This window comes from Bufo bufo, chromosome 5 (assembly GCF_905171765.1).
Source record: "Bufo bufo chromosome 5, aBufBuf1.1, whole genome shotgun sequence".
NCBI lineage: Eukaryota > Metazoa > Chordata > Amphibia > Anura > Bufonidae > Bufo > Bufo bufo.
In genome coordinates this window covers 286258981-286284800 of record NC_053393.1, presented here as the reverse complement: position 1 = coordinate 286284800, position 25820 = coordinate 286258981, and the positions used below count along the sequence as shown (strand labels likewise).

The 25820-nt window shown below is 47.5% G+C and overlaps 1 protein-coding gene across 3 annotated transcripts in view; it reads right to left on the bottom strand.

The window, feature by feature from the left end:
- MOCOS (molybdenum cofactor sulfurase) overlaps positions 1-25820 on the bottom strand; it is a 1795153-nt gene that overhangs the window by 138804 nt on the left and 1630529 nt on the right. For 2 of the 3 annotated variants that reach the window (XM_040432351.1, XM_040432353.1), the window contains exon 14: positions 25327-25431. The exons of the other annotated variant lie outside the window; for it this stretch is intronic. In XM_040432351.1, the coding sequence (XP_040288285.1) occupies positions 25327-25431 (105 nt within the window). The remainder of the gene's footprint in view (positions 1-25326; positions 25432-25820) is intronic. 3 annotated transcript variants of the gene reach the window in all.

The window sequence follows — 25820 nt, the reverse complement described above, 5'->3', positions numbered from 1 at the left end:
CGTCTCTTGTCAGCCATTCACTTATACCTCTCACCCATCTTCTCCAAATTCACTTGGATCCTCCGCCAGATAGAAGATAAGGCAGAAGAAAATCTCTCCTCCTCTGGCATCCCAGAGGAACTAGTCCCAGAAAAGGTACCAAACTGAGGATTAAAACCGTATGTGCCAAAAAATGGCGACTTACCCGTGGACTCCTGCCTACGGTTATTCAAAGCAAACTCTGCTAGGGACAAGAATGAGGACCAGTCCTCCTGATTTTCAGCCACAAAGCACCTCAAGTAGGTCTCCAGGTTTTGATTAGTAAGCTCTGTCTGCCCATTCGACTGCGGATGAAAAGCCGAAGAGAACGAAAGTTGAATGCCAAGCCAAGAGCAGAACGCCCTCCAAAACCTGGAGACAAACTGTGTGCCCCTATCAGAAACCACATCCGAAGGAATGGCATGCAATTTCACGATATTATCCACAAAAATCTGTGCAAGAGTCTTGGCATTGGGCAAACTAGCTAACGATATAAAGTGAGCCATTTTACTAAAACGGTCAACAACCACCAAAATTACTGTCTTACCGGAGGAACTCGGCAGATCCGTAATAAAGTCCATAGACAAGTGCGTCCAAGGACGAGACGGAATAGACAAAGGAATAAGTATCGAGGTCGAGTATGAGCAACCTTTGACTGTGCACAGGTTTCACAAGCTGCCACGTAATCCTTAACGCTCTTACGTAACCTGGGCCACCAGAACCTCCGGGACTCAAGATCAAAGGTGGACTTACCACCAGGATGTCCGGCAAGGACAGTATCGTGATGTTCCTTGAATACCTTGTATTGCAGTGCGTCAGGAACAAACAACCTCCCTGGGGGACAAGAACCAGGAGCCCCCTCCTGGGCTCCCAACACGTCCATCTCCAATTCAGGGTACAGGGCGAAGACCACCACCCCATCAGCCAAAATTGGAGCAGGATCCTCTGAATCACATCCCCCAGGAAAACTGCGAGACAACGCATCTGCCTTAACGTTTTTAACCCCCGGGCGAAAATTTACCACAAAATTGAACCTGGTAAAAAACAGTGACCATCTGGCCTGTCTAGGGTTCAGACGCTTGGCAGATTGCAGGTAAGCCAAATTCTTATGATCCGTATATACAGTAACGGGGTGAGACGCCCCCTCCAACCAGTGACGCCATTCCTCAAAGGCCAATTTGATGGCCAGCAATTCTCTATCTCCTACATCATAATTCCTCTCGGCGACCGAGAGCTTCTTGGAAAAAAAAGCACACGGAACCCATTTGCTAGGAGATGAACCCTGCAACAGTACTGCTCCAACCCCCACCTCTGATCATTAAACCTCCACCATGAATGGCTGAGACACATCGGGCTGCACCAGAATGGGAGCAGACGCAAAACATTCCTTAATAGTTGAAAAGGCCTGCAATGCCTCATCCGACCAGACAGACGTCGGCGCCCTTCTTAGTCAAATCGGTCAGAGGTTTTACAATGGTAGAATAGTTCAAAATAAATTTTCTATAATAATTAGTAAACCCCAAAAACCGCATCAAAGCTTTCTGATTCTCCGGTTGGTCCCATTCCAGAACCACCCGGACCTTTTCGGGGTCCATACGAAAACCGGAGTCAGAAAGCAGATATCCCAGAAACGGAAGCTCCTGCACAGAAAACACACATTTCTCAGATTTGGCATATAATTTATTCTCCTGAAGGATCGCCACAACCTGTCTCACGTGATCCTGGTGGGTCTTCAGATCAGGAGAGTAAATTAAAATGTAATTCAAGTAAACTACCACGAACCTCCCCACAAAATGATGGAAAATGTCATTGACGAATAGCTGAAATACCGCTGGTGCGTTCGTTAACCCAAAAGGCATAACCAGATTCTCGAAATGACCCTCATGCGCGTTGAAGGCCGTTTTCCACTCATCCCCCTCCTTGATTCTGATCAGATTGTAGGCCCCTCTTAAATCCAACTTGGAGAACACCTTGGCTCCAACAATCTGATTGAAAAGATCGGAGATCAAAGGAAGGGGATACGGATCACGGACCGTAATACGGTTTAATTCCCGGAAATCCAAACAAGGTCTCAGCGATCCATCCTTTTTCTTTACAAAGAATAAACTTACTGCCACTGGAGACTTAGATGGCCTAATATGACCTTTTGCCAAACTCTCGGCAATATAATTCCGCATGACCTCTCTCTCAGGTTGAGAAAGATTGTAAAGCAGAGACTTTGGCAACTTAGCCCCTGGGATGAGATTAACTGGACAATCATAGTCACGATGAGGGGGCAATTCCTGAGCCCCACCCTCTGAAAAGACATCCGCAAAATCTGAGAGATACAGAGGTAGAGCCTAAGTTGACACACCAGAGATAGATGTGCCAAGAAAATTATCTGAACAAAACTCACTCCAACCAATGATCTGTCTTGCTTGCCAATCTATAATTGGGTTATGTTTTGTCAACCACGGTAACCCTAAGACTATAGGAGCGGGCAAGTCCTTCATGACAAAACAAGACATAATCTCAACATGTGAATCACCCACCCTTAACAGAATACCATGAGCAATATGAGTGAGAGTCTTTTGAGAAAGAGGGGAAGAATGAATTGCGAAAACCGGAATCTCTCTTTCTAAAGTGCAAGTACCTAGACCCAGATTTTGAAGAAAAAGAAAATCAATAAGGTTTACCCCAGCACCACAGTCAATGAATACTTAAACAAAAAAAAATCTTGAGTCTAGCGCCACCATAGCTGGAAGGAGAAAACGAGTACTACAGGGAGCTTGCATACCTGCTTGCTCCACCACTCTATTCACACTACCAAGAGTCAGAAATGTTTTTTTTTTCTCTTTCAGTAAACCTCTTTGTGATTCTTTCTCATCAACATGCGGTTTAACAAAAGGACAAGCAAAAATAAAATGACCACTTTTTCCACAGTAATAACAAAGTTTATGCAACCTCCTAAAGTCTCTACTACCAGAACGGAAAGATACCTGACACTGCTGCATGGGTTCCTCCCCTACCCCAGAGTTACATGTAATATCACCCTGGGGAGCAGGTGAGACGAAACCACTCACAGAAGGGATCCCTTGCGCGGAGGGAGCCTTACACCTCTCTCTAATACGTCTATCTAACCGTACTGCCAAAGACATTGCATTCTCATGAAAGGCAAGGGCATCTTTCAATCTCTCAGATAACCCCTGACAAAACTGACTACGTAACGCGGGGTCATTCCACTCTGACTCGGTAGCCCATCTACTAAACTCAACACAGTAAGCCTCTGCAGTATGTTCACCTTGTAATAAATTGCGCAATTTAGATTCCGCTATCGAGACCCGATCTGGATCATCATATTAATCCCAAGGCTTTAAAAAATTCTTCCACCGACCGGAGCGCCAGAGAACCGAGCGGCAGAGAAAAGGCCCAGGATTGCGCGTCCCCTTTAAGCAGAGAAATGATTATACCAACCCTCTGACTTTCATCACCGAAAATATAACTTGCATGACTCTTTAAAGCGAATAAAGTCATCCACACCCCCTGAAAATCTATCAGGGAGAGCGACTTTAGGCTCCCCATAAATTTGACTTGCACCTGATGCCAGAGCATTCTGACACCATGTGACCGAATTACGCAGATCCGCAACCTCTAGGGATAATCCCTGCATGCGATCAACTAGCGCATTAATTGACTCTATCTCAAAAACCGTTGAGCAATGGCAGTCAAAGTATTGGCGGGTTATAATGTCACGGCGGACAGGAAATAAGATACACAGAAAAATAAACAAACAAGTTTCTAGGCGAGAAGCTGGGGATAAAGGTCACCTCCTAACATATCCCTACCAGCTCTCCCTATACTGCTATGCCCACGATCAGACCCTTAAGGTGGGAATACCGTGTCCTTGTGCCTGGGCTGAAAATTCCCTAAAATCCCTAAGATGGTGATAGGGGAATAGAGGCAGCCTGCTCCCTCAGAACCTGGAGGGGCAGGTGTCTCTCTAACAGCCTAGACAGCAAAACCACAAGAGAACAAAAACCAACTTATCTTTTGAGCAGGAACAGCCAATCCTTCCTTCCTTGCATACACAGAGCCAGACAGAAGCTATAACCCGCACGGAACACTGGGAGTGGGTGTGATTTAAACTGAAACCAACGACCCCACCCAGTGCACCTGAAGGGAGGCGGATCTAGCTTGACTCCAAAACAAAAGGCTAGACACGTGCTGCCAATCTGGCAGACCTCCGCACATAGCCTGAGCAGGGCATGACACAGAGGCAGGCCACCCCGCAGGGGCCGTCGTGGTCGTGGTGCTGTGATTCCCTTTCGCCCTAGAATTATGCCCAGTCTTCAGAGGCCACGTACCCTGAACTCGAAAAGTTCTGAGGACATAGTTGACTGGCTAACACAGGACACCCAATCTTCCACAGCTTCCGCTCAGAACCTTGATGCACCATCCTCCTCCAGCTCAGCTTCGGGCACCTCTCAAGTTACCACTTGCTCGCCTGCCGCCACCACCAACACTAGCACCACAGCTGCTTCACTTGATCAGTCAGAGGAGTTATTTACAGATCAGTTGGAAAAAATGAGTGATGTGCAACCATTATTGCCAGAGGATGTAGATAACAGGGATATGTCTCAGTCAGGCAGCATTACACACATGGACGTACGGTGTGATGATGATGATGTTGTACCCGCTGCTGCTTCCCTTGCTGAGTTGTCAGATTCAAGTGAAGTGGTTGATGATGACGATGTGTCCGTGGATGTCACGTGGGTGCCTGCTCGAAGAGAAGAAGAATAGGGGGAAAGTTCAGATGGGGAGACAGAGAGGAGGAGGAGACGAGTTGGAAGCAGGGGGAGGTCGTCGCAAGGAGCTAGTGGCACAGTTAGACAGCATGTATCGGCACCCGGGGTCAGCCAGACAGCACGCCACTCAACGCATGCTGTTGCCACCACCAGAATGCCGTCATTGCAAAGCTCAGCAGTGTGGCATTTTTTGTGTGTCTGCCTCTGATAACAGCGATGCCATTTGCAACCTGTGCCAAAAGAAACTGAGTCATGGGAAATCCAACACCCACCTAGGTACAACTGCTTTGCGAAGGCACATGATCTCACATCACAAACGCCTATGGGATCAACACATGATGACGAGTACAAGCAGCACACAAGCTCAAAGCCAGCATCCTCCTCCTGGTCCAGCATCTTCAGCCACGTCAACCACTGCTGTCCTCCTTGCCCCCTCTCAACCATCCGCCACTCCGTCTCTCGCCTTGAGCAGTTCCTGCTCATCTGCCCACAGTCAGGTGTCTGTCAAGGAAATGTTTGAGCGTAAGAAGCCAATGTCACAGAGTCACCCCCTTGCCCGGCGTCTGACAGCTGGCTTGTCGGAACTCTTAGCCCGCCAGATTTTACCATACAAGCTGGTGGAGTCTGAGGCCTTCAAAAAATTTGTAGCTATTGGGATACTGCAGTGGAAGGTACCCGGCCAAAATTTATTTTCTCAAAAGGCAATCCCCAACCTGTACTCTATTGTGCAAAAGGAAGTCATGGCATGTCTGGCACACAGTGCTGGGGCAAGGGTCCATCTGACCACTGATACCTGGTCTGCAAAGCACGGTCAGGGCAGGTATATCCCCTACACTGCGCATTGGGTAAACCTGCTGACGGCTGCAAAGCATGGAATGCGTGGCTCTGCAGAGGAGTTGGTGACACCGCCACGACTTGCAGGCAGGCCTGCTGCCACCTCCTCTACTCCTCCTACTTCATCCTCTTTGATAAAATCCTCGGCTGAGTCCTCTTCTGCTGCTGCGTCTTGCTCCACATCAACTGCACCCCCCCAGCTCCCCAGGGGCTATTCCACATCCCGGATACGACAGTGTCACGCCGTCTTGGGGTTGACTTGCCTGAAAGCAGAGAGTCACACCGGACCAGCACTCCTGTCCGCCCTGAATGCACAAATGGATCAGTGACTGACTCCGCACCAACTGGAGATCGGCAAAGTGGTGTGTGACAACGGAAGCAATTTGTTGGCGGCATTGAATTTGGGCAAGTTGACACATGTGCCGTGCATGGCACATGTGTTGAATCTGATTGTACAACGCTTTGTGCATAAGTACCCAGGCTTACAGGACGTCCTCAAGCAGGCCAGGAAGGTGTGTGGCCATTTCAGGCGTTCCTACACGGCCATGGCGCACTTTTCAGATATTCAGCGGTGAAACAAAATGCCAGTGAGGCGCTTGATTTGCGACAGCCCGACACGTTGGAATTCAACACTCCTAATGTTCGACCGCCTGCTCCAACAAGAAAAAGCCGTCAACGAGTATTTGTATGACTGGGGTGCTAGGACAGCCTCTGTGGAGCTGGGAATTTTTTTGCCACGTTACTGGACGCTCATGCGCAATGCCTGTAGGCTCTTGCGTCCTTTCGAGGAGGTGACAAACCTAGTCAGTTACACTGAAGGCACCATCAGCGACATCATCCCATTTGTTTTCTTCCTGGAGCGTGCCCTGCGAAGAGTGTTGGATCAGGCCTTAGATGGAAGAGGAAGAGTTGTGGTCACCATAACCACCAGAAACAGCCTTATCAGCATTGTTTGCTGGACCTGCGGCAACACTGGAAGAGGAGTCTGAGGAAGAGGAGTCAGAGGAGGAATGTGGCTTTGAGGAGGAGGAAGACCAACCACAGCAGGCATCCCAGGGTGCTCGTTGTCACCTATCTGGTACCCGTGGTGTTGTACGTGGCTGGGGGAAAGAACATACCTTCAGTGAGATCAGTGAGGACGAGGAACGGGACATGAGTAGCTCGGCATCCAACCTTGTGCAAATGGGGTCTGTCGTGCCTGTTGAGGGACCCTCGTATAAAAAGGCTGAAGTAGAACGACCTGTACTGGATGGCCACGCTACTAGACCCCCGGTATAAGCAGAAAGTGCCTGAAATGTTACCGAATTACCGGAAGTCGGAAAGGATGCAGCAGTTCCAAAATAAATAAAAAAGTACGCTTTACACAGTGTATAAGGGTGATGTCACAGCACAACGGGAATCTAACAGGGGAAGAGGTGAAAGTAATTCTCCTCCTACCACGACCACGCCAGCAAGGACAGGACGCTTTACAGATGTGTTGTTGATAGAGGACATGCAAAGCTTTTTAAGTCCTATGCATCGCCACAGCCCTTCCAGGTCCACCCTCACAGAACGACGCGACCGACAGGTAGCAGACTACCTCGCCTTAACTGCAGATATCGACACTCTGAGGAGCGATGAACCCCTTGACTACTGGGTGTGCAGGCTTGACCTGTGGCCTGAGCTATCCCAATTTGTGATAGAACTTCTGGCCTGCCCCGCTTCAAGTGTCCTGTCAGAAAGGACCTTCAGTGCAGCAGGAGGTATTGTCACTGAGAAGAGAAGTCGCCTAGGTCAAAAAAGTCTAGATTACCTCACCTTTATTAAGATAAATGAGGCATGGATCCCAAAGGGACTGACAGTGAGCAATACATTTGACTAAAAAAGGCCTGATGAGATGAGCTGCCTTGGGCTAAAAATGGTCCACACGCTGCTGTATTTTATACTTGCGGGACTTATCCGCCACCAACTAGGGTTTAAGCTGCAATGTTTTAGTGTACTTTCTGCCTGGAAAACATCAATTTTTCTGGCCGCTGCTGCCGCAGCGGCTGCAACAATACTTAATTTTTCAGGCATGTGTACATGTCTAATTTTTCAGGCCTCTGGTGCTGCACTGTGTGTCATGCCCTGCTCTGACTATGTGCGGAGGTCGGCCAGAATAGCAGCACGTGTTTAATGTTTTGTATTGGAGCCGTGCTGGATCCGCCTCCCATCAGGTGCACTGGATGGGGTCATTAGTTTAAATAGCACTCTTTTCCTGTGCTCTGAGCGGGTTATAGAAATCTAGCCTTGGAAGCAAGGAAGGAGGGTTGTCTGTTCCAGCTTAGAAAAGATTAGTGTGGTTTCAGTTTTTGTTGTTTGCTGTCTAGGTTGTATTTGTGTCATCTCTCCCATCCAGGTTCTGTGCGAGCAGGCTGCTCCTATTCCCTTTTCACCATCTCAGGGAATCTAGGGTGTTTTAGCCCAGGCACGGGGACACATCATTCCTACTTTCAAGGTCTGAATGTGGGCTGAGCAGTGCAGTGAAAGAAGTCAGGGATTAGCTAGGAGGTGACCCTTCCCCTGCTTCTCGCCTAGAGCCTGTTTGCTGGTTTATCTGTTTGTCTGAGTTCTGGTCCGCCGTGACACTGTGGCTTCAAAAACAAAACATAAAAAAAGGCACATACATATGTCAATTCCCCTTCGTGATCGTTACCTTGTTGTGGTGAAGGGGCTTGCGTATCACAATGAAGCGACCACCTCTATGAGTGTATTGGCAAAGGCAATGTTGGCACACCCCAGATCATAAGGTCGTTGCTTCATTGTGAACAGACCAAAAGCGATCGGCTGGATAATTTTGCATAGAAAAAACATTAATTTTCTTTGTGATCATCTAAGGTGATCATTAAAGCCTACTAGGCCAACAATGGGCCCACACTGCAGAATCATTGTTTTCTGGGTCACTTAACTGTCACTGAACTACCTCAGCACGACCATAGGCTTTAAAAAAAAAACATAGCCTGCAATCTCCCAAACGTGCGCACGAGCACAGTCATCACTACACCAAGATTGACGCATAGAGGAATAAAATTTATGTCATGAGTGTGTCAACTATTGACAACTCTTTGCGGTTGTCTAAAATCTATTCCATACACGTCCCCTGATAGGAATAGTACTACTTAACACACCACTCATATCTGGTGGCACAGTACATTGCATGGCGTACGCGCAGTGCCCCAAATTGGAAGTAGCAGGACCAACCAAGCATCTTTTCCATCTCCCGGTTCCTAAAATCTATTCCACACACGTCCCCTGATAGGGGACGTAACAGGGATTAAACTGATAGGAATAGTACTACTTAACATACCACTCATATTGGGATTGCACAGTACATTGCAAGCCGTACGCGCAGTGCCCCAAATTGGAAGTAAGAGGACTGACCAAGCATCTTTTTCCATCTCCCGGTTCCTAAAATCTATTCCATACACCGGCCCCTGATAGGGGACAAAACAGAGATGAAACAGTTAAGAACAGATTTTTTTTAATAAAAAAAAAAAAAAGAGCTGGGTATTTTTTGGCCGCGTTACTGAACGCTTATGTACAATGGCTGTAGGCTCATGCGTCCATTTGCGGAGGTGAGAAACCTGGTCAGTCAAACCCAAGGCAACATCATCGACCTCATCCCATATGCATTTTTTCTGGAGCGTGCCCTGCGAAGAGTGCTGGATCAGGCCTTAGATGAGCATGAAGAGGAAGAGTTGTGGTCACCATCAACCCCAGAAGCAGCCTTGTCGTCGTCGATTGCTGGACCTGCGGCAACGCAGAGAGAGGAGTCTGAAGAAGAGGAGTCAGAGGAGGAAGGTGGCTTTGAGGAGGTGGAAGACCAACCACAGCAGGCATCCCAGGGAGCTTGTTGTCACCTTTCAGGTACCCTTAGTGTTGTACGTGGCTGGGTGGAGGAAGAGACCTTCAATGACATCAGTGAGGACAAGGAACGGGACATGGCTAGCTTGGTATCCAACCTTGTGCAAATGGGGAGTTTGCGGTTGTGCAAATGGACTGTTTGCGGTTGTTTGCGGTGCGTTAAATGGGGAGTTTGGTCTGTCAGAGTTTGGTCTGTCACTGTCAAGCGGGCATAACCCTTGCACTACCTGATCGATACAACATCATTCCTGATCATATACACACACTGGATGTTTTAAAGCACGTTATTCCAAACAATTTAGGAATGTTAGGTGATTTATGCCCTTTATGGATTAAAACCCGACTCTGCGTCAACTACGTAATTTTCCATGGGAGTTTTGCCATGGATCCCCCTCCGGCATGCCACAGTCCAGGTGTTAGTCCCCTTGAAACACCTTTTCCATCACTATTGTGGCCAGAAAAAGTCCCTGTGGGTCTTAAAATTCGCCTGCCTATTGAAGTCTATGGCGGTTCACCCGTTCGCGAACATTTGCGAATATTCACATTCGCCGTTCGCGACATCTCTATTTATTTATAGGGTGTCTCAGCCTACCCTGTTACTAACAAATCACTGTTAGGGGAATAAAAAAACGTGCACAAGGACAATCCATAAATGAAAAAGAAGACATGAATGACAAAAGGCTGTGCGTATGTACAGTATGTCTTTAGATCTGTAACTGTAAAAGTGGATTGGATTTTGATAACACCAGGTGTTATCTCGGGATCGCGGACTCACTGAAAGTAAAGTGTCCATCTTTTATTGTAATGTTGGCACTATCACTATGGACAAAACAGATTAACCACTTCAGCCTCCAGTGCTTAAACACCCTGAAAGACCAGGCCACTTTTTACACTTCTGACCTACACTACTTTCACCATTTATTGCTCGGTCATGCAACTTACCACCCAAATGAATTTTACCTCCTTTTCTTCTCACTAATAGAGCTTTCATTTGGTGGTATTTCTTTGCTGCTGACATTTGTGTTTTGGGGTGTCATTTTACATATACCCATGCTGGGTGAGAGAAATATCTTGGCAAAAGACAACTTTTCCCATTTTTTTTATACTAAGTTGGCATTTGACCAAGATATTTATCTCACCCAGCATGGGTATATGTAAAATGACACCCCAAAACATATTCCCCAACTTCTGCTGAATACGGAGATACCACATGTGTGACACTTTTTTGCAGCCTAGGTGGGCAAAGGTGCCCAAATTCCTTTTAGGAGGGCATTTTTAGACATTTGGATACCAGACTTCTTCTCACGCTTTGGGGCCCCTAAAATGCCAGGGCAGTATAAATACCCCACATGTGACCCCATTTTGGAAAGAAGACACCCCAAGGTATTCAATGAGGGGCATGGCGAGTTCATTGAAAAAAAAATTTTTGGGCACAAGTTAGCGGAAATGGATTTTTTTGATTTTGTTCTCACAAAGTCTCCCTTTCCGCTAACTTGGGACAAAAATTTCAATCTTTCATGGACTCAATAAGCCCCTCAGCGAATACCTTGGGGTGTCTTCTTTCCAAAATGGTGTTATTTGTGGGGTGTTTGTACTGCCCTGGCATTTGAGGGTCTCCGCAATCATTACATGTATGCCCAGCATTAGGAGTTTCTGCTATTCTCCTTATATTGAGCATACGGGTAATGAGATTTTTTTTTTCCGTTCAGCCTCTGGGCTGAAAGAAAAAAATGAACGGCACAGATTTCTTCATTCGCATCGATCAATGTGGATGAAAAAATCTCTGCCAAAAAAAGAAAAAGGAGGGGAAAGGCGTCTGCCAGGACATAGGAGCTCCGCCCAACATCCATACCCACTTCAGCTCGTATGCCCTGGCAAACCAGATTTCTCCATTCACATCAATCGATGTGGATGAATAAATCATTGCCGGGATTTTTTTTTTTATATATACAAAGTGTTTGCCAAAGTATATGAACACCGCCACCTCCTCAGCTCATATGCCTCGGCAAACGTATCTTTTACTGCAGAGGAGAAATCTCGTCTTGCAGCGCCGCATACACCGACTTGCGTGTAATCTGAGAGCAGCGCAATGCTTCTGTCCGAATGCACATCAGTGCTGCAGCTGGTCGATCGGTTGGTCCACCTGAAAGGTAAAAAAAACAAAACAAAAAAGAAAAAACCAGGCCGCAAAGCAATAACTTTATTAACTGTTGAACAGAACATAGAAACTTTTTTTAAACTTTTTTAACTGAACGTTTAACTTTTTTACTTACCGGTATTTTTTTTTTTGTTTAGTTTTTTTTACCTTTATAGAACTAACCTCTCCTTCCCCATGGGACAATGTGCAAAGCGCAAATCGCCCAAAGATGTGGCGAAGTACGTTATGCACTTTATCCCAGGTGAAAGGAGAGGTTTGCAGCAGCTGTGAGTGAATGGGCCCTAATAGCCCTGTGTGCCTGTCCTGGTGAGATGTGATCCCTATGCTAGGTGTACCTGTGTGTGGTACTTCCGGAAACACTCTCCATAGCATAGGGCAGGGTGGTCAGCACAGTCAGGACAGAAATAGCGGGTGTCACGCCTTATTCCACTCCTGCTACAGACACGACATCTTTTTCGGGGTGACGGTTGGGTTGAGGTACCAGGAACGACACTGGGTAAATGTCGCTCGTGTAGACGGCTAACTACACTGGTGGATGGGGCCACGGAACCTCCTGGGTAAAGGAGGTTCTCGATGATCTCTTCCTGGAATTTGAGGAAGGATCCTGTTCTCCCAGCCTTACTGTAGAGAACAAAACTATTGTAGAGCGCCAATTGAATTAAATATACAGACACCTTCTTATACCAGCGTCTGGTTCTGCGGGAAACTAAATACGGAGACAACATCTGGTCATTGAAGTCCACCCCTCCCATGAGCGCATTATAGTCGTGGACACAGAGGGGCTTTTCAATGACACGGGTTGCTCGCTCAATTTGTATTGTCGTGTCTGCGTGAATGGAGGAGAGCATGTAAACGTCACGCTTGTCTCTCCATTTCACCGCGAGCAGTTCTTCGTTACACAAGGCAGCCCTCTGCCCCCTTGCAAGACGGGTGGTTACAAGCCGTTGGGGGAAGCCCACGCGACTAGTTCGCGCGGTGCCACAGGCGCAAATCCGTTCTAGAAACAAATGCCTAAAGAGGGCCACACTTGTGTAGAAATTGTCCACATAAAGATGGTACCCCTTGCCGAATAAGGGTGACACCAAGTCCCAGACTGTCTTCCCACTGCTCCCCAGGTAGTCAGGGCAACCGACCGGCTCCAGGGTCTGATCTTTTCCCTCATAGATCCGAAATTTGTGGGTATAGCCTGTGGCCCTTTCACAGAGCTTATACAATTTGACCCCATACCGGGCACGCTTGCTTGGGATGTATTGTTTGAAGCCAAGGCGCCCGGTAAAATGTATTAGGGACTCGTCTACGCAGATGTTTTGCTCAGGGGTATACAAATCTGCAAATTTCTGGTTGAAATGGTCTATGAGGGGCCGAATTTTGTGGCGCCGGTCAAAAGCAGGGTGGCCTCTGGGACGGGAGGTGGTGTTGTTGCTAAAGTGCAGGAAACGCAGGATGGTCTCAAATCGTGTCCTGGACATAGCAGCAGAGAACATGGGCATGTGATGAATTGGGTGCGTTGACCAATATGACCGCAATTCATGCTTTTTTGTCAGGCCCATGTTGAGGAGAAGGCCCAAAAAAATTTTAAGTTCGGAAACTTGGACTGGTTTCCACCGGAAAGGCTGGGCATAATAGCTTCCCGGGTTAGCGGTTATAAATTGTGTGGCATACTGGTTGGTCTCTGCCACGACTAAGTCCAAGAGCTCCGCAGTCAAGAACAGCTCAAAAAATCCCAGGGCCGAACCGATTTGAGCCGTCTCAACCCGAACTCCAGACTGGGCGGTGAAAGGGGGAACTACTGGTGCGGCTGAAGTTGGTGACTGCCAATCAGGATTTGCCAGCACCTCAGGGACTCTAGGGGCTCTACGGGCCTGTCTGTGCGGTGGCTGCGACGGGGTAACTATTGCACGTGCCACCGTACCAGCTTCAACTGCCCTTCTGGTGCTCGCTACTTCACCAGGTTGTACGGCAGTGCTGGTACTAGGTCCAGGAAGGGCTGCGCTGCTGGTGTATGCCTCACCACGTGATCCGGCAGCGACAGCCCCACTCTGCTGCTCTTGAAGCGGATCCTGCGTAACCTGTGGTCTAGCGACATGGGGCCGGGTACGCCTGGTGCTGCCAGGGACCTCCACCTCCTCGTCCGAACTTTGGGTCAGAGAGCCACTGCTTTCCACAGGTTCATATTCTGACCCGCTAGATTCGTCAGATGAGGGTTCCCACTCCTCATCCGACTGGGTCAGAATCCTGTAGGCCTCTTCAGAAGAATACCCCCTGTTTGACATTTTGGACTACTAAATTTAGGGGTATTCCCTGAGACTACCCAAGAAAAAAAGCAAACCTGTCTTACAAAGGGGAGGCTAGCGAAGTACCGGAGGCCGCTACGGTTGATAAAAAATATCAAAACTGATTTTTTTATCGCCGCAGTGCGTGTAAAATGAATGTGCAGTGATCAAAAAATATATATTTTTTGTCACTGCGGTGGGGCGGGCGTGTGTGAACGCACGTGTGGGCGACCGATCAGGCCTGATCGGGCAAACACTGCGTTTTGGGTGGAGGGCGAACTAAAGTGACACTAATACTATTATAGATCTGACCGTGATCAGTTTTGATCACTTACAGATACTATAAAAGTACAAATGCTGATTAGCGATACGCTAAACAGCGAATAAAAGTGACTGCGGTGCGGTGGGATGGGCGCTAACTGACGCTAACTACCTAACCAAGGGGCCTAAACTATCCCTAAAACCTAACAGCCAATACCAGTGAAAAAAAAAAAGTGACAGTTTACACTGATCACTTTTTTTCCTTTCACTAGTGATTGACAGGGGCGATCAAAGGGGTGATCAAAGGGTTAATTGGGGTGCAGGTGGGTGATCTGGGGCTAAGGTGTAGTGTTGGTGCTACTCACAGTTCAGTCTGCTCCTGTGCTGGATCCAACCGACGAAAAGGACCAGCACAGGAGCAGACAAGCCATATAACAGATCATATTTACTAATATGATCTGTTATATGACTTTGGATTGGATTTTTTGAAAATCGCCAGCCTGCCAGCCAATGATCGTTGCTGGCAGGCTGGTGACGAAATACTTCTTTTAATTTTGCCGGCCCGCGATGCGCATGCGCGGGCCGGCTTTGAGCGAAATCTCGCGTCTCGCGAGATGACGCGTATATGCGTGACTCTGCGCAGCGCTGCCACCTCCGGAACGCAATCCTGCGTTAGGCGGTCCGGAGGTGGTTAAATAAGATAGCTATTGTCCTGATTTTAGTTAATAAACACGTACTCCACCAGAAGCGCAGTGAAAGGCACCAGCAGTGAAAGGGTCTCCAGCAGGAAAATAACCTGCACTTTACCTGCACTACTGACTGTAGTTCCATGCGCCACCTGGTGTTCACAAACCAACATTGCACCCTGAATTTTCTCAATGGCTATTTACGCGATTCGGGTTTGCTAAATGAATTGAAAATCACTTTGCGCTGCCGCGATTCTGAAGGGAGCGCTAGCGATGCTATATGTGTATATTAAACTTGAATTTAACACTTGCAGATCAGTAAATTGTGTTTTTTGGGGAAAAAAATGTGTGTTTTTAAAACCCCAGAAAATGATGGCTGTATTTCTAGCTTAAATTGCACACTGACTAAGCCTGCAAATGCACCAGATGTCCCCAAAGCTCAGATGAGCTTGCATAAAATGGCCGCCCCCGCCCACCTAACTGACTTATTAAAGTTATTTTTTTTTCGGTCACTGGGCTCAGGGCAGGATAAAAAAAATTGTACCCTGCACAATGGATTTAGATCGCTGAGTTAGATTCAGATTTTGAGCAAAGACTCTCTCCTATTCTCTCCCTGAAATCACCAGCAGCATCCTCTCCCTACACTAAGCACAGCAAAGTGACGTGCAGCGCTACGTGACTCCAGCTTATATAGAGGCTGGGTCACATGCTACACTGGTCAATCACAGCCATGCCTTTAGTAGGCATGGCTGTGATGGCTTTTAAGGTCAGACAGTTAACCGCCAAGTTAACCGCCAAGAAAGCGCCGAACACCGAACTTTTACTGAAATGTTCAGGTTCGGGTCCGGGGTCCAAAAATCCTAAAGTTCGGTACGAACCCGAACTTTACAGTTCGGGTTCGCTCAACCCTACAAAGGAGGTGTTTTGCACCCCAAAAAATTTGTTTATGTCACCGACAGAAATAACAGACCAATTACAGCCATGCCAATACTAGGTATGACTGTGATGGCTTCAAAGTGCCCACAGTTTAAAAGCTTGTTGATTGGCTGCACTGCAGCCTTTCAAGAAACTTTATTATTCACGGTTTGAGTACAAGGACATTATGGTCCAGGTTCTCTCATCCCTAATTATAGCTGATAGATAATCCTGAGTTACAGTTAGGTCCGTAAATATTGGGACATTGACACAATTCTAATATTTTTTGCTCTATACACCACCACAATGGATTTGAAATGAAACGAGCAAAGATGTGCTTTAACTGCAGACGGTCAGCTTTAATTTGAGGGTATTTACATCCAAATCAGGTGAACGGTGTAGGAATTACAACAGTTTGCATATGTGCCTCCCACTTGTTAAGGGACCAAAAGTAATGGGACAATTAGCTTCTCAGCTGTTCCATGGCCAGGTGTGTTATTCCCTCATTATCCCAATTACAATGAGCAGATAAAAGGTCCAGAGTTCATTTCAAGTGTTCAAGTGTATTTGCATTTGGAATCTGTTGCTGTCAACTCTTAAGATGAGATCCAAAGAGTTCTCACTATCAGTGAAGCAAGCCATCATTAGGCTGAAAAAACGAAACAAACCCATCAGAGAGATAGCAAAAACATTAGGCGTGGTCAAAACAACTGTTTGGAACGTTCTTAAAAAGAAGGAACGCATCAGTGAGCTCAGCAACACAAAAAGACCCGGAAGACCACGGAAAACAACTGTGGTGGATGACCAAAGATTTCTTTGCCTGGTGAAGAAACACCCTTCACAACAGTTGGCCAGATCAAGAACACTCTCCAGGAGGTAGGTGTATGTGTGTCAAAGTCAACAATCAAGAGAAGACTTCACCAGAGTTAATACAGAGGGTTCACCACAAGATGTAAACCATTCTGAAGTGTTTCGGGCAATATTATCTGCTCATATTCAGCTAAATGCTTCAGAACTCATTGGACGGCGCTTCACAGTGCAGATGGACAATGACCCAAAGCATACTGCAAAAGCAACCAAAGAGTTTTTTAAGGGAAAGAGGTGGAATGTTATGCAATGACCAAGTCAATCACCTGGCCTGAATCCGATTGAGCATGCATTTCACTTGCTGAAGACAAAACTGAAGGGAAAATGCCCCAAGAACAAGCAGGAACTAAAGACAGTTGCAGTAGAGGCCTGGCAGAGCATCACCAGGGATTTAACCCAGCGTCTGGTGATATCTATGCGTTCCAGACTTCAGGCTGTAATTGACTACAAAGGATTTGCAACCAAGTATTAAAAAGTGAAAGTTTGATTTATGATTATTATTCTGTCCCATTACTTTTGGTTCCTTAAGAAGTGGGAGGCACATATGCAAACTGTTGTAATTCCTACACTGTTCACCTGATTTGGATGTAAATACCCTCAAATTAAAGCTGAAAGTCTGCAGTTAAAGCAGATCTTGTTTGTTTCATTTCAAATCCATTGAGGTGGTGTATAGAGCCAAAAATGTTAGAATTGTGTCGATGTCCCAATATTTATGGACCTGGCTGTATGTCTTATTCACACGTCAGTGTTTTGGTTAGTGATTTCCAACAGTGATTGTGAGTAGGGATGAGCGAACTTTGGTGTGTTCGTGACACGGACCCGAACCTTTACGTAAAAATTCGGGTTCGTTGTTCGGCGATTTCTATGGCGAATTTTGAAAGCCTGCAAAGCAGCCAATCAACAAGCGTCATACTACTTGCCCCAAGAGGCCATCACAGCCATGCCTACTATTGGCATGGCTGTGATTGGCCAGTGCAGCATGTGACCCAGCCTCTATTTATGCTGGAGTCACGTAGCGCCGCATGTCACTCTGCTCTGATTAGTGTAGGGAGAGGATGCAGCTTCTGTTAGGGCGAGATTAGGCAGGTATTAACTCAGCAAAAACACTTAATGAAGTGATCGATCTACAGCTGTGAATAATTAAACTTCTGCTAGTTAATTGCTCACTGTTTTTAGGCTGCCCAGAGCGTTTTTCTGTCACTTTTTTCTGGGGTAATCGGCGGCCATTTTGTGTCTTGTGGTGTGCCAGCACAAGCTGCCACCATGTCCATTTAACCATCAATAGTAGTTGTTTTTTTTTTTTTTTTTTTTTTTGCTATATCCTACATCAGGGGCTTGGCTGTGCTTATTGTCACCCCTAGAAACTCAGGATAGAATTTTCTATATTTTATTGAGGGATGAAATTCACTTGCAAAAATAGCAATCCCCTAAATCTGGTGTTCCAGCTGTGGCAGGACAAGTTTTATAGTGTCCGTCAAAGCATAGCTTTTGTTCTGGGGTGAAATTCAATTGCCAAAATAGCAATACCCTAAATCTGGTGTTCCAGCTGTGGCAGGACAAGTTTTATAGTGTCCGTCAAAGCATAGCTTTTGTTCCATGTTGAAATTCAATTGCCAAAATAGCAATACCCTAAATCAGTGGTTTCTGTTGTTGCAGGCCAAGTGTAAATCTGTCCGTAAAAGGGTATATTACACTCAGCGTGCATCTCCAAGTATATTTCTTTCCGTAAAAGTGTATATTACACAAAGTGTTAAATTACAATTGCTGAAAGCATAATCCTTTAAATTTGCACGCACTATTGTGCATCTCATAGTGTATTTCTGTCGGTAAAAGGGTATATTACACTCAAGGTGTAAATACAAGTGCTGATAAGGTCATCCTCAATAACTTCACACGCTACCGTGCATCTCCAAGTGAATTTCTTTCCGTTAAAGGGTATATTACAATAAGTGTTAAAATACAAGTGCTCAAAGCATAATCCTATATATTTTTTCACATGCTACTGTGAATCTCCAAGTGTAATTCTGTCCGTAAAAGGATACCTTTCATCCAGGGCCTAAATACTAGGCCTACAATTGATATTCCCCTAAATCTGTGGTTACTGCTGTGCCTTTATTAGTGTAATACGGTACATAAATAGATAGCCAGATAGTGTTAGGTGCCTGTAAAAAAAGGCCTGAATTTGAATTCAATACATTGGGCCAAATAATTTTTTTTTTATTGTGGTGAACGGTAACAATGAGGAAAACATCTAGTAAGGGACGCGGACATGGTCGTGGTGGTGTTAGTGGACCCTCTGGTGCTGGGAGAGGACGTGGCCGTTCTGCCACAGCCACACGTCCTAGTGAACCAACTACCTCAGGTCCCAGTACCCGCCAGAACTTACAGCGATATTTGGTGGGGCCCAATGCCGTTCTAAGGATGGTAAGGCCTGAGCAGGTACAGGCATTAGTCAATTGGGTGGCCGACAGTAGATCCAGCACGTTCACATTATATCCCACCCAGTCTTCTGTAGAAAGCGCACAGATGGCGACTGAAAACCAAGCCCATCAGTCTGTCACATCACCCCCATGCATATCAGGGAAACTGTCTGAGCCTCAATTTATGCAGCAGTCTCTTATGCTGTTTGAAGACTCTGCTGGCAGGGTTTCCCAAGGGCATCCACCTAGCCCTTCCCCAGCTGTGGAAGACATAGAATGCACTGACGCACAACCACTTATGTTTCCTGATGATGAGGACATGGGAATACCACCTCAGTACGTCTATGATGATGACAAAACACAGGTGCCAATTGCTGCGTCTTTCTGCAGTGTGCAGACTGAACAGGAGGTCAGGGAGGAAGACTGGGTGGAAGACGATGAGGTCATAGACCCCACATGGAATGAAGGTCGTGCCACTGACTTTCAGAGTTCAGAGGAAGAGGCAGTAGTGAGACCGAGCCAACAGCGTAGCAAAAGAGGGAGTAGGGGGCAAAAGCAGAACACCCGCCGCCAAGAGAGTTCGCCTGCTACTGGCCACCGCCACCTGGGACCGAGCACCCCAAAGGCAGCTTCAAGGAGTTCCCTGGCGTGGCAGTTCTTCAAACAATGTGCTGACGACAAGACCCGAGTGGTTTGCACGCTGTGCCATCAGAGCCTGAAGCGAGGCATTAACGTTCTGAACCTTAGCACAACCTGCATGACCAGGCATAGGTCATGCAAAGCATGAACTGCAGTGGAGTAAACACCTTAAAAACAAGGAACTCATTCAGGCTCCCCCTGCTACCTCTTCTGCTGCTGCCTCGGCCTCTTCCTCCGCCTCGGGAGGAACATTGGCACCTGCCGCCCAGCAAACAGAGGATGTACCACCAACACCACCACCTCCGTCACCAAGCATCTCCTCCATGTCACACGGCAGCGTTCAGCTCTCCATCTCACAAATATTTGAGAGAAAGCGTAAATTCCAACCTAGCCACCCTCGATCCCTGGCCCTGAATGCCAGCATTTCTAAACTACTGGCCTATGAAATGCTGTCATTCAGGCTGGTGGACACAGACAGCTTCAAACAGCTCATGTCGCTTGCTGTCCCACAGTATGTTGTTCCCAGCCGCCACTACTTCTCCAAGAGAGCCGTGCCTTCCCTGCACAACCAAGTATCCAATAAAATCAAGTGTGCACTGCGCAACGCCATCTGTGGCAAGGTCCACCTAACCACAGATACATGGACCAGTAAGCACGGCCAGGGACGCTATATCTCCCTAACTGCACACTGGGTAAATGTAGTGGCGGCTGGGGCCCAGGCGGAGAGTTCTTTGACGCACGTCCTTCCGCCGCCAAGGATCGCAGGGCAACATTCTTTGCCTCCTGTAGCCTCCTCCTCCTACTCGGCTTCCTCCTCCTCTTCTTCCACCTGCTCATCCAGTCAGCCACACACCTTCACCACCAACTTCAGCACAGCCCGGGGTAAACGTCAGCAGGCCGTTCTGAAACTCATATGTTTGGGGGACATGCCCCACACCACGCAGGAGTTGTGGCAGGGTATAGAACAACAGACCGACGAGTGGTTGCTGCCGGTGAGCCTCAAGCCCAGCCTGGTGGTGTGCGATAATGGGCGAAATCTCGTCGCAGCTCTGGGACTAGTCGGTTTGACGCACATCCCTTGCGTGGCGTATGTGCTGAATTTGGTGGTGCAGAAGTTCATTCACAACTATCCCGACATGTCAGAGCTGCTGCATAAAGTGCGGGCCGTCTGTGCGCGCTTCCGGCGTTCACATCCTGCCGCTGCTCGCCTGTCTGCGCTACAGCGTAACCTCGGCCTTCCCGCTCACCGCCTTATATGCGACGGGCCCACCAGGTGGAACTCCACCTTGCACATGCTAGACAGACTGTGCGAGAAGCAGGAGGCCATAGTGGAGTTTCAGCTGCAGTACGCACGGGTCAGTCGCACTGCGGAACAGCACCACTTCACCACCAATGACTGGGCCTCCATGCGAGACCTGTGTGCCCTGTTGCGCTGTTTCGAGTACTCCACCAACATGGCCAGTGGTGATGACGCCGTTATCAGCGTTACAATACCACTTCTATGTCTCCTTGAGAAAACACTTAGGGCGATAATGGAAGAGGAGGTGGCCCAAAAGGAGGAGGAGGAGGAAGAGGGGTCATTTTTAGCACTTTCAGGCCAGTCTCTTAGAAGTGACTCAGAGGGAGGTTTTTTGCAACAGCAGAGGCCAGGTACAAATGTTGCCAGCCAGGGCCCACTACTGGAAGACGAGGATGAGGAGGAGGTGGAGGAGGATGAGGATCAAGCATGTTCACAGCGGGGTGGCACCCAACGCAGCTCGGGCCCATCACTGGTGCGTGGCTGGGGGGAAACGGAGGACGATGACGATACGCCTCCCACAGAGGACAGCTTGTCCTTACCTCTGAGCAGCCTGGCACACATGAGCGACTACATGCTGCAGTGCCTGCACAACGACAGCAGAGTTGCCCAAATTTTAACGTGTGCAAACTACTGGGTTGCCACCCTGCTGGATCCCGGGTACAATGTACCCACCTTACTTCCTGCACTGGAGCGTGATAGGAAGATGCGCGAGTACAAGCGCACGTTGGTAGACGCGCTACTGAGAGCATTCCCAAATGTCACAGGGGAACAAGTGGAAGCCCAAGGCGAAGGCAGAGGAGGAGCAAGAGGTTGCCAACGCAGCTGTGTCACGGCCAGCTCCTCTGAGGGCAGGGTTAGCATGGCAGAGATGTGGAAAAGTTTTGTCACCACGCCACAGCTAACTGCACCACCACCTGATACGGAACGTGTTAGCAGGAGGCAACATTTCACTAACATGGTGGAACAGTACGTGTGCACACCCCTCCACGTACTGATTGATGGTTCGGCCCCATTCAACTTCTGGGTCTCCAAATTGTCCACGTGGCCAGAGCTAGCCTTTTATGCCTTGGAGGTGCTGGCCTGCCCGGCGGCCAGCGTTTTGTCTGAACGTGTATTCAGCACGGCAGGGGGCGTCATTACAGACAAACGCAGCCGCCTGTCCACAGCCAATGTAAACAAGCTGACGTTCATAAAAATTAACCAGGCATGGATCCCACAGGACCTGTCCATCCCTTGTGCAGATTAGACATTTATAACTACCTCCCCTTAACCATATATTCTTGTACTCCAGGGCACTTCTTCATTCAATCCTCTTTTTTTAATTTTACCATTATATTGCGGGGCAACCCAAAGTTGAATGAACCTCTCCTCCGTCTGGGTGCCAGGGGCCTAAATATCGTAAACTGGCCTGTTCCAATGGTGGGTGACATGAAGCCTGATTCTCTGCTATGGGACCTATCTCCTCTGTCTGGGTGCCGGGGCTTAAATATCTGAAAGTGGCCTGTTCCAGTGGTGGGTGACATGAAGCCTGATTCTCTGCTATGGGACCTATCTCCTCTGTCTGGGTGTCAGGGGCCTAAATAAGTAAAAGTTTCCTTCTCCATCGGTGGGTGACATGACACCTGATTCTCTGCTATGGGATCTCTCTCCTCTGTCTGGGTGCCGGGGCCTAAATATCTGAAAGTGGCCTGTTCCAGTGGTGGGTGAGATGAAGCCTGATTCTCTGCTATGGGCCCTCTCTCCTCTTTCTGGGTGCCGGGGCCTAAATATCTGAAAGTAGCCTGTTCCAGTGGTGGGTGACATGAAGCCTGTGTCACGCCCATGTTTATTGTCGTGACTCCTTGGTTCGCATGCAGTTTGTTTTATGTTGTCAACCACAGGTGTGGGCTCTGTATCTTGCCTCACATGTGGTTGCCGTTGGCAACATAAGATTGTTGGCAGTGGAGCGGCCTGAGCGGTTGCTAGGCGCTCGCTGACACGGCATGCGGTTGCCTCTGGTAACGTGTGGTTTTAGTGTTCACTTTCTATGTTTGGTGTGAGGGAGTTTGTGGTGTGTACACTTCCCCTTTAAGTGACACTTACCTTGTTTGGTGATGGAAGGATTAACCCCTTTCCTAGTGTGTGTGTGGGTGTGGCCGCTTGGGCTATTTAGCTTCCTGCTGGAAGGCAGTTTCTGAGGGGTACTTCAGCCATGCGGTTTGCTGGAGTCATCCTCATGGTTCATATACCATCTTTCCAGTAAGGGCCACCCTTGCGGTCATAAAAAAGAATGTCTGATGTTAAGTTGATGTTTTTATGCTCTTGATATTTATTGCAGCTATGGATGTCCTGGTTACCTGTGTGTTTTGATGTGTGTGCTGTCTCCCTAGTATTTGTGTGGATAGCGTATAAGAGCACGGGTTCCAGTCAGCAAGGCTGTGGCAGGTTGGTGTGGAACTGCTTGGTTCACCTGTCATATCTATATGTCTGTTTATGTTCCCCTTCTCCTTGCAGCTTGGCCAGTGAGACTCCTGTTCATCCGTGCCTAGGAGGAACAGGTCGTCTTACCCTGCTCCTAGTCCAGGGCAATCCTGAGGGCTAGTAGGGACCCAAGGTTCCGGAGTATGAGCCCTCCTACCATCAGGGTTGGCTCATACGGTTAGGAGTCAGGGTCAGTATTAGGGACGCGATAGGAGGTGACCTGCTCCCTAATTCTGTTGTCCTGGCCGAGCAGCGACTAAACATCTTCTGGCATCGCACGGCTGAGGGTTTTCCCCATCCTCAGCCGTGACAGCCTGATTCTCTGCTATGGGACCTCTCTCCTCTGTCTGGGTGCCGGGGCCTAAATATCTGACAGTGGCCTGTTCCAGTGGTGGGTGACATGAAGCCTGATTCTCTGCTATGGGACCTCTCTCCTCTGTCTGGGTGCCGGGGCCTAAATATCTGAAAGTGGCCTGTTCCAGTGGTAGGTGACATGAAGCCTGATTCTCTGCTATGGGACCTCTCTCCTCTGTCTGGGTGCCAGGGCCTAAATATCTGAAAGTAGCCTGTTCCAGTGGTGGGTGACATGAAGCCTGATTATCTGCTATGGGACCTCTCTCCTCTGTCTGGGTGCCGGGGCCTAAATATCTGAAAGTGGCCTGTTCCAGTGGTGGGTGACATGAAGCCTGATTCTCTGCTATGGGACCTCTCTCCTCTGTCTGGGTGCTGGGGCCTAAACAAGTAAGAGTGGCCTTCTCCATTGGTGGGTGACATGAAGCCTGATTCTCTGCTATGTGACCTCTCTCCAATTGATATTGGTTAATTTTTTATTTATTTTATTTTAATTCATTTCCCTATCCACGTTTGTTTGCATTGGATTTACCTACATTTTGCTGCCTTTTGCAGCCCTCTAGCCCTTTCCTGGGCTATTTTACAGCCTTTTTAGTGCCGAAAAGTTTGAGTCCTTATTGACTTCAATTGGGTTCGGGGCGAAGTTCGGGTCGAGTTCGGATCCCGAACATTTTCGGGAAGTTCGGCCGAATTTCTCGAACCCGAACATCCAGGTTTTCGCTCAACTCTAATTGTGAGCCTAAACCAGAATTGAAGCCTCTACAAACATAAGGTATAAGGGAAAGATCTGCACCTGTTCTGTGTTAGACCGGCTCCTGGTTTTGGCTTGCAATCACTGATTGAAATCCCTAACCAAAACACTGATGTGTGAATAAGGCATTATCCTTGTGATCTAGAGTCCAGAAGAAAGAAAGTTAATTTGTTAGACAGTCTACTAGTCCACCTGTCCTACCCAGGGGTGGATTTACCATAGACCTTACAGGGAAATTTCCCAGTAGGCTGATGCCCAGGGGGCCGCCTGCACCTTCCTGTCAGCCAGCCAGTGGAAGTTTTTGGGGATGTATTTTGTGCTGCTGGCAGCAGTATTTTGTGATGGACTGTAGTTTTTGACTCTGTTGGGGTGGTATAATGTGTCACAACCGCCCCTGGTCCTACCAGAGGTAAGAACTAAAAAAATCACAAAGGGGTGCAGTTTAGGACAAGTAATTTTATATATATATATATATATATATATATATATATATATTTATATATTTAGTATATAGTGTTCAGGTGTCAATTAAAAGCTCCACCTGTCTACAGGGGAAAGAATTCCTCATATATTGTGCTCCTGTAAAGGACTTTAAGTAAAAGAAGGATTTCATGTACAGTAGATCTTGCGCTAAAATCCACGTGAGAAAAATGCCATGTGAACAGAACATACCCTAAGGGAAGTACATAAAGCATTTAGGTAAAATCAAGTATGAAGTTATACTAACCTTTTCTTGTCTGCTGGACGCCAGTGTTTGAAATATCTCTCTCTTCTTTTCACCAGTTGTCTGATTAATACAGATAATTTGGCATCTGGTACATTTTCCTGAAACCTAAAAGAAAACATTAAGAGCTAACTGCAAACTGCTGCTATTTTGAACTAAATAATACACAATGCAGTACACTTCTAAGCTCCCTCTAGTGCTGGCAAAATGTTATCATATAGCTATGTAAGTATGAAGTGAACTCAGAGCTTTGTATAAAAAAAACACAGGCCTGTTGTGATATTAATATTTTGTATTTTGGATAGGCCATCAATGTCTGATTAGGGGGAGTCCAACTCGTTGCACCACTACCAAGATGCCATGTCACTGCCAGGATGGTGTTAAGACTCTGTGTCCCCTTCATTGTTTACTAAGCACAGTACTGTAGGCTTGGTTATTGCTGTGCCTAGCGAATTTAATTGAGCTGCTGTAGGAAGCACAGGTACAACCAAATGTAT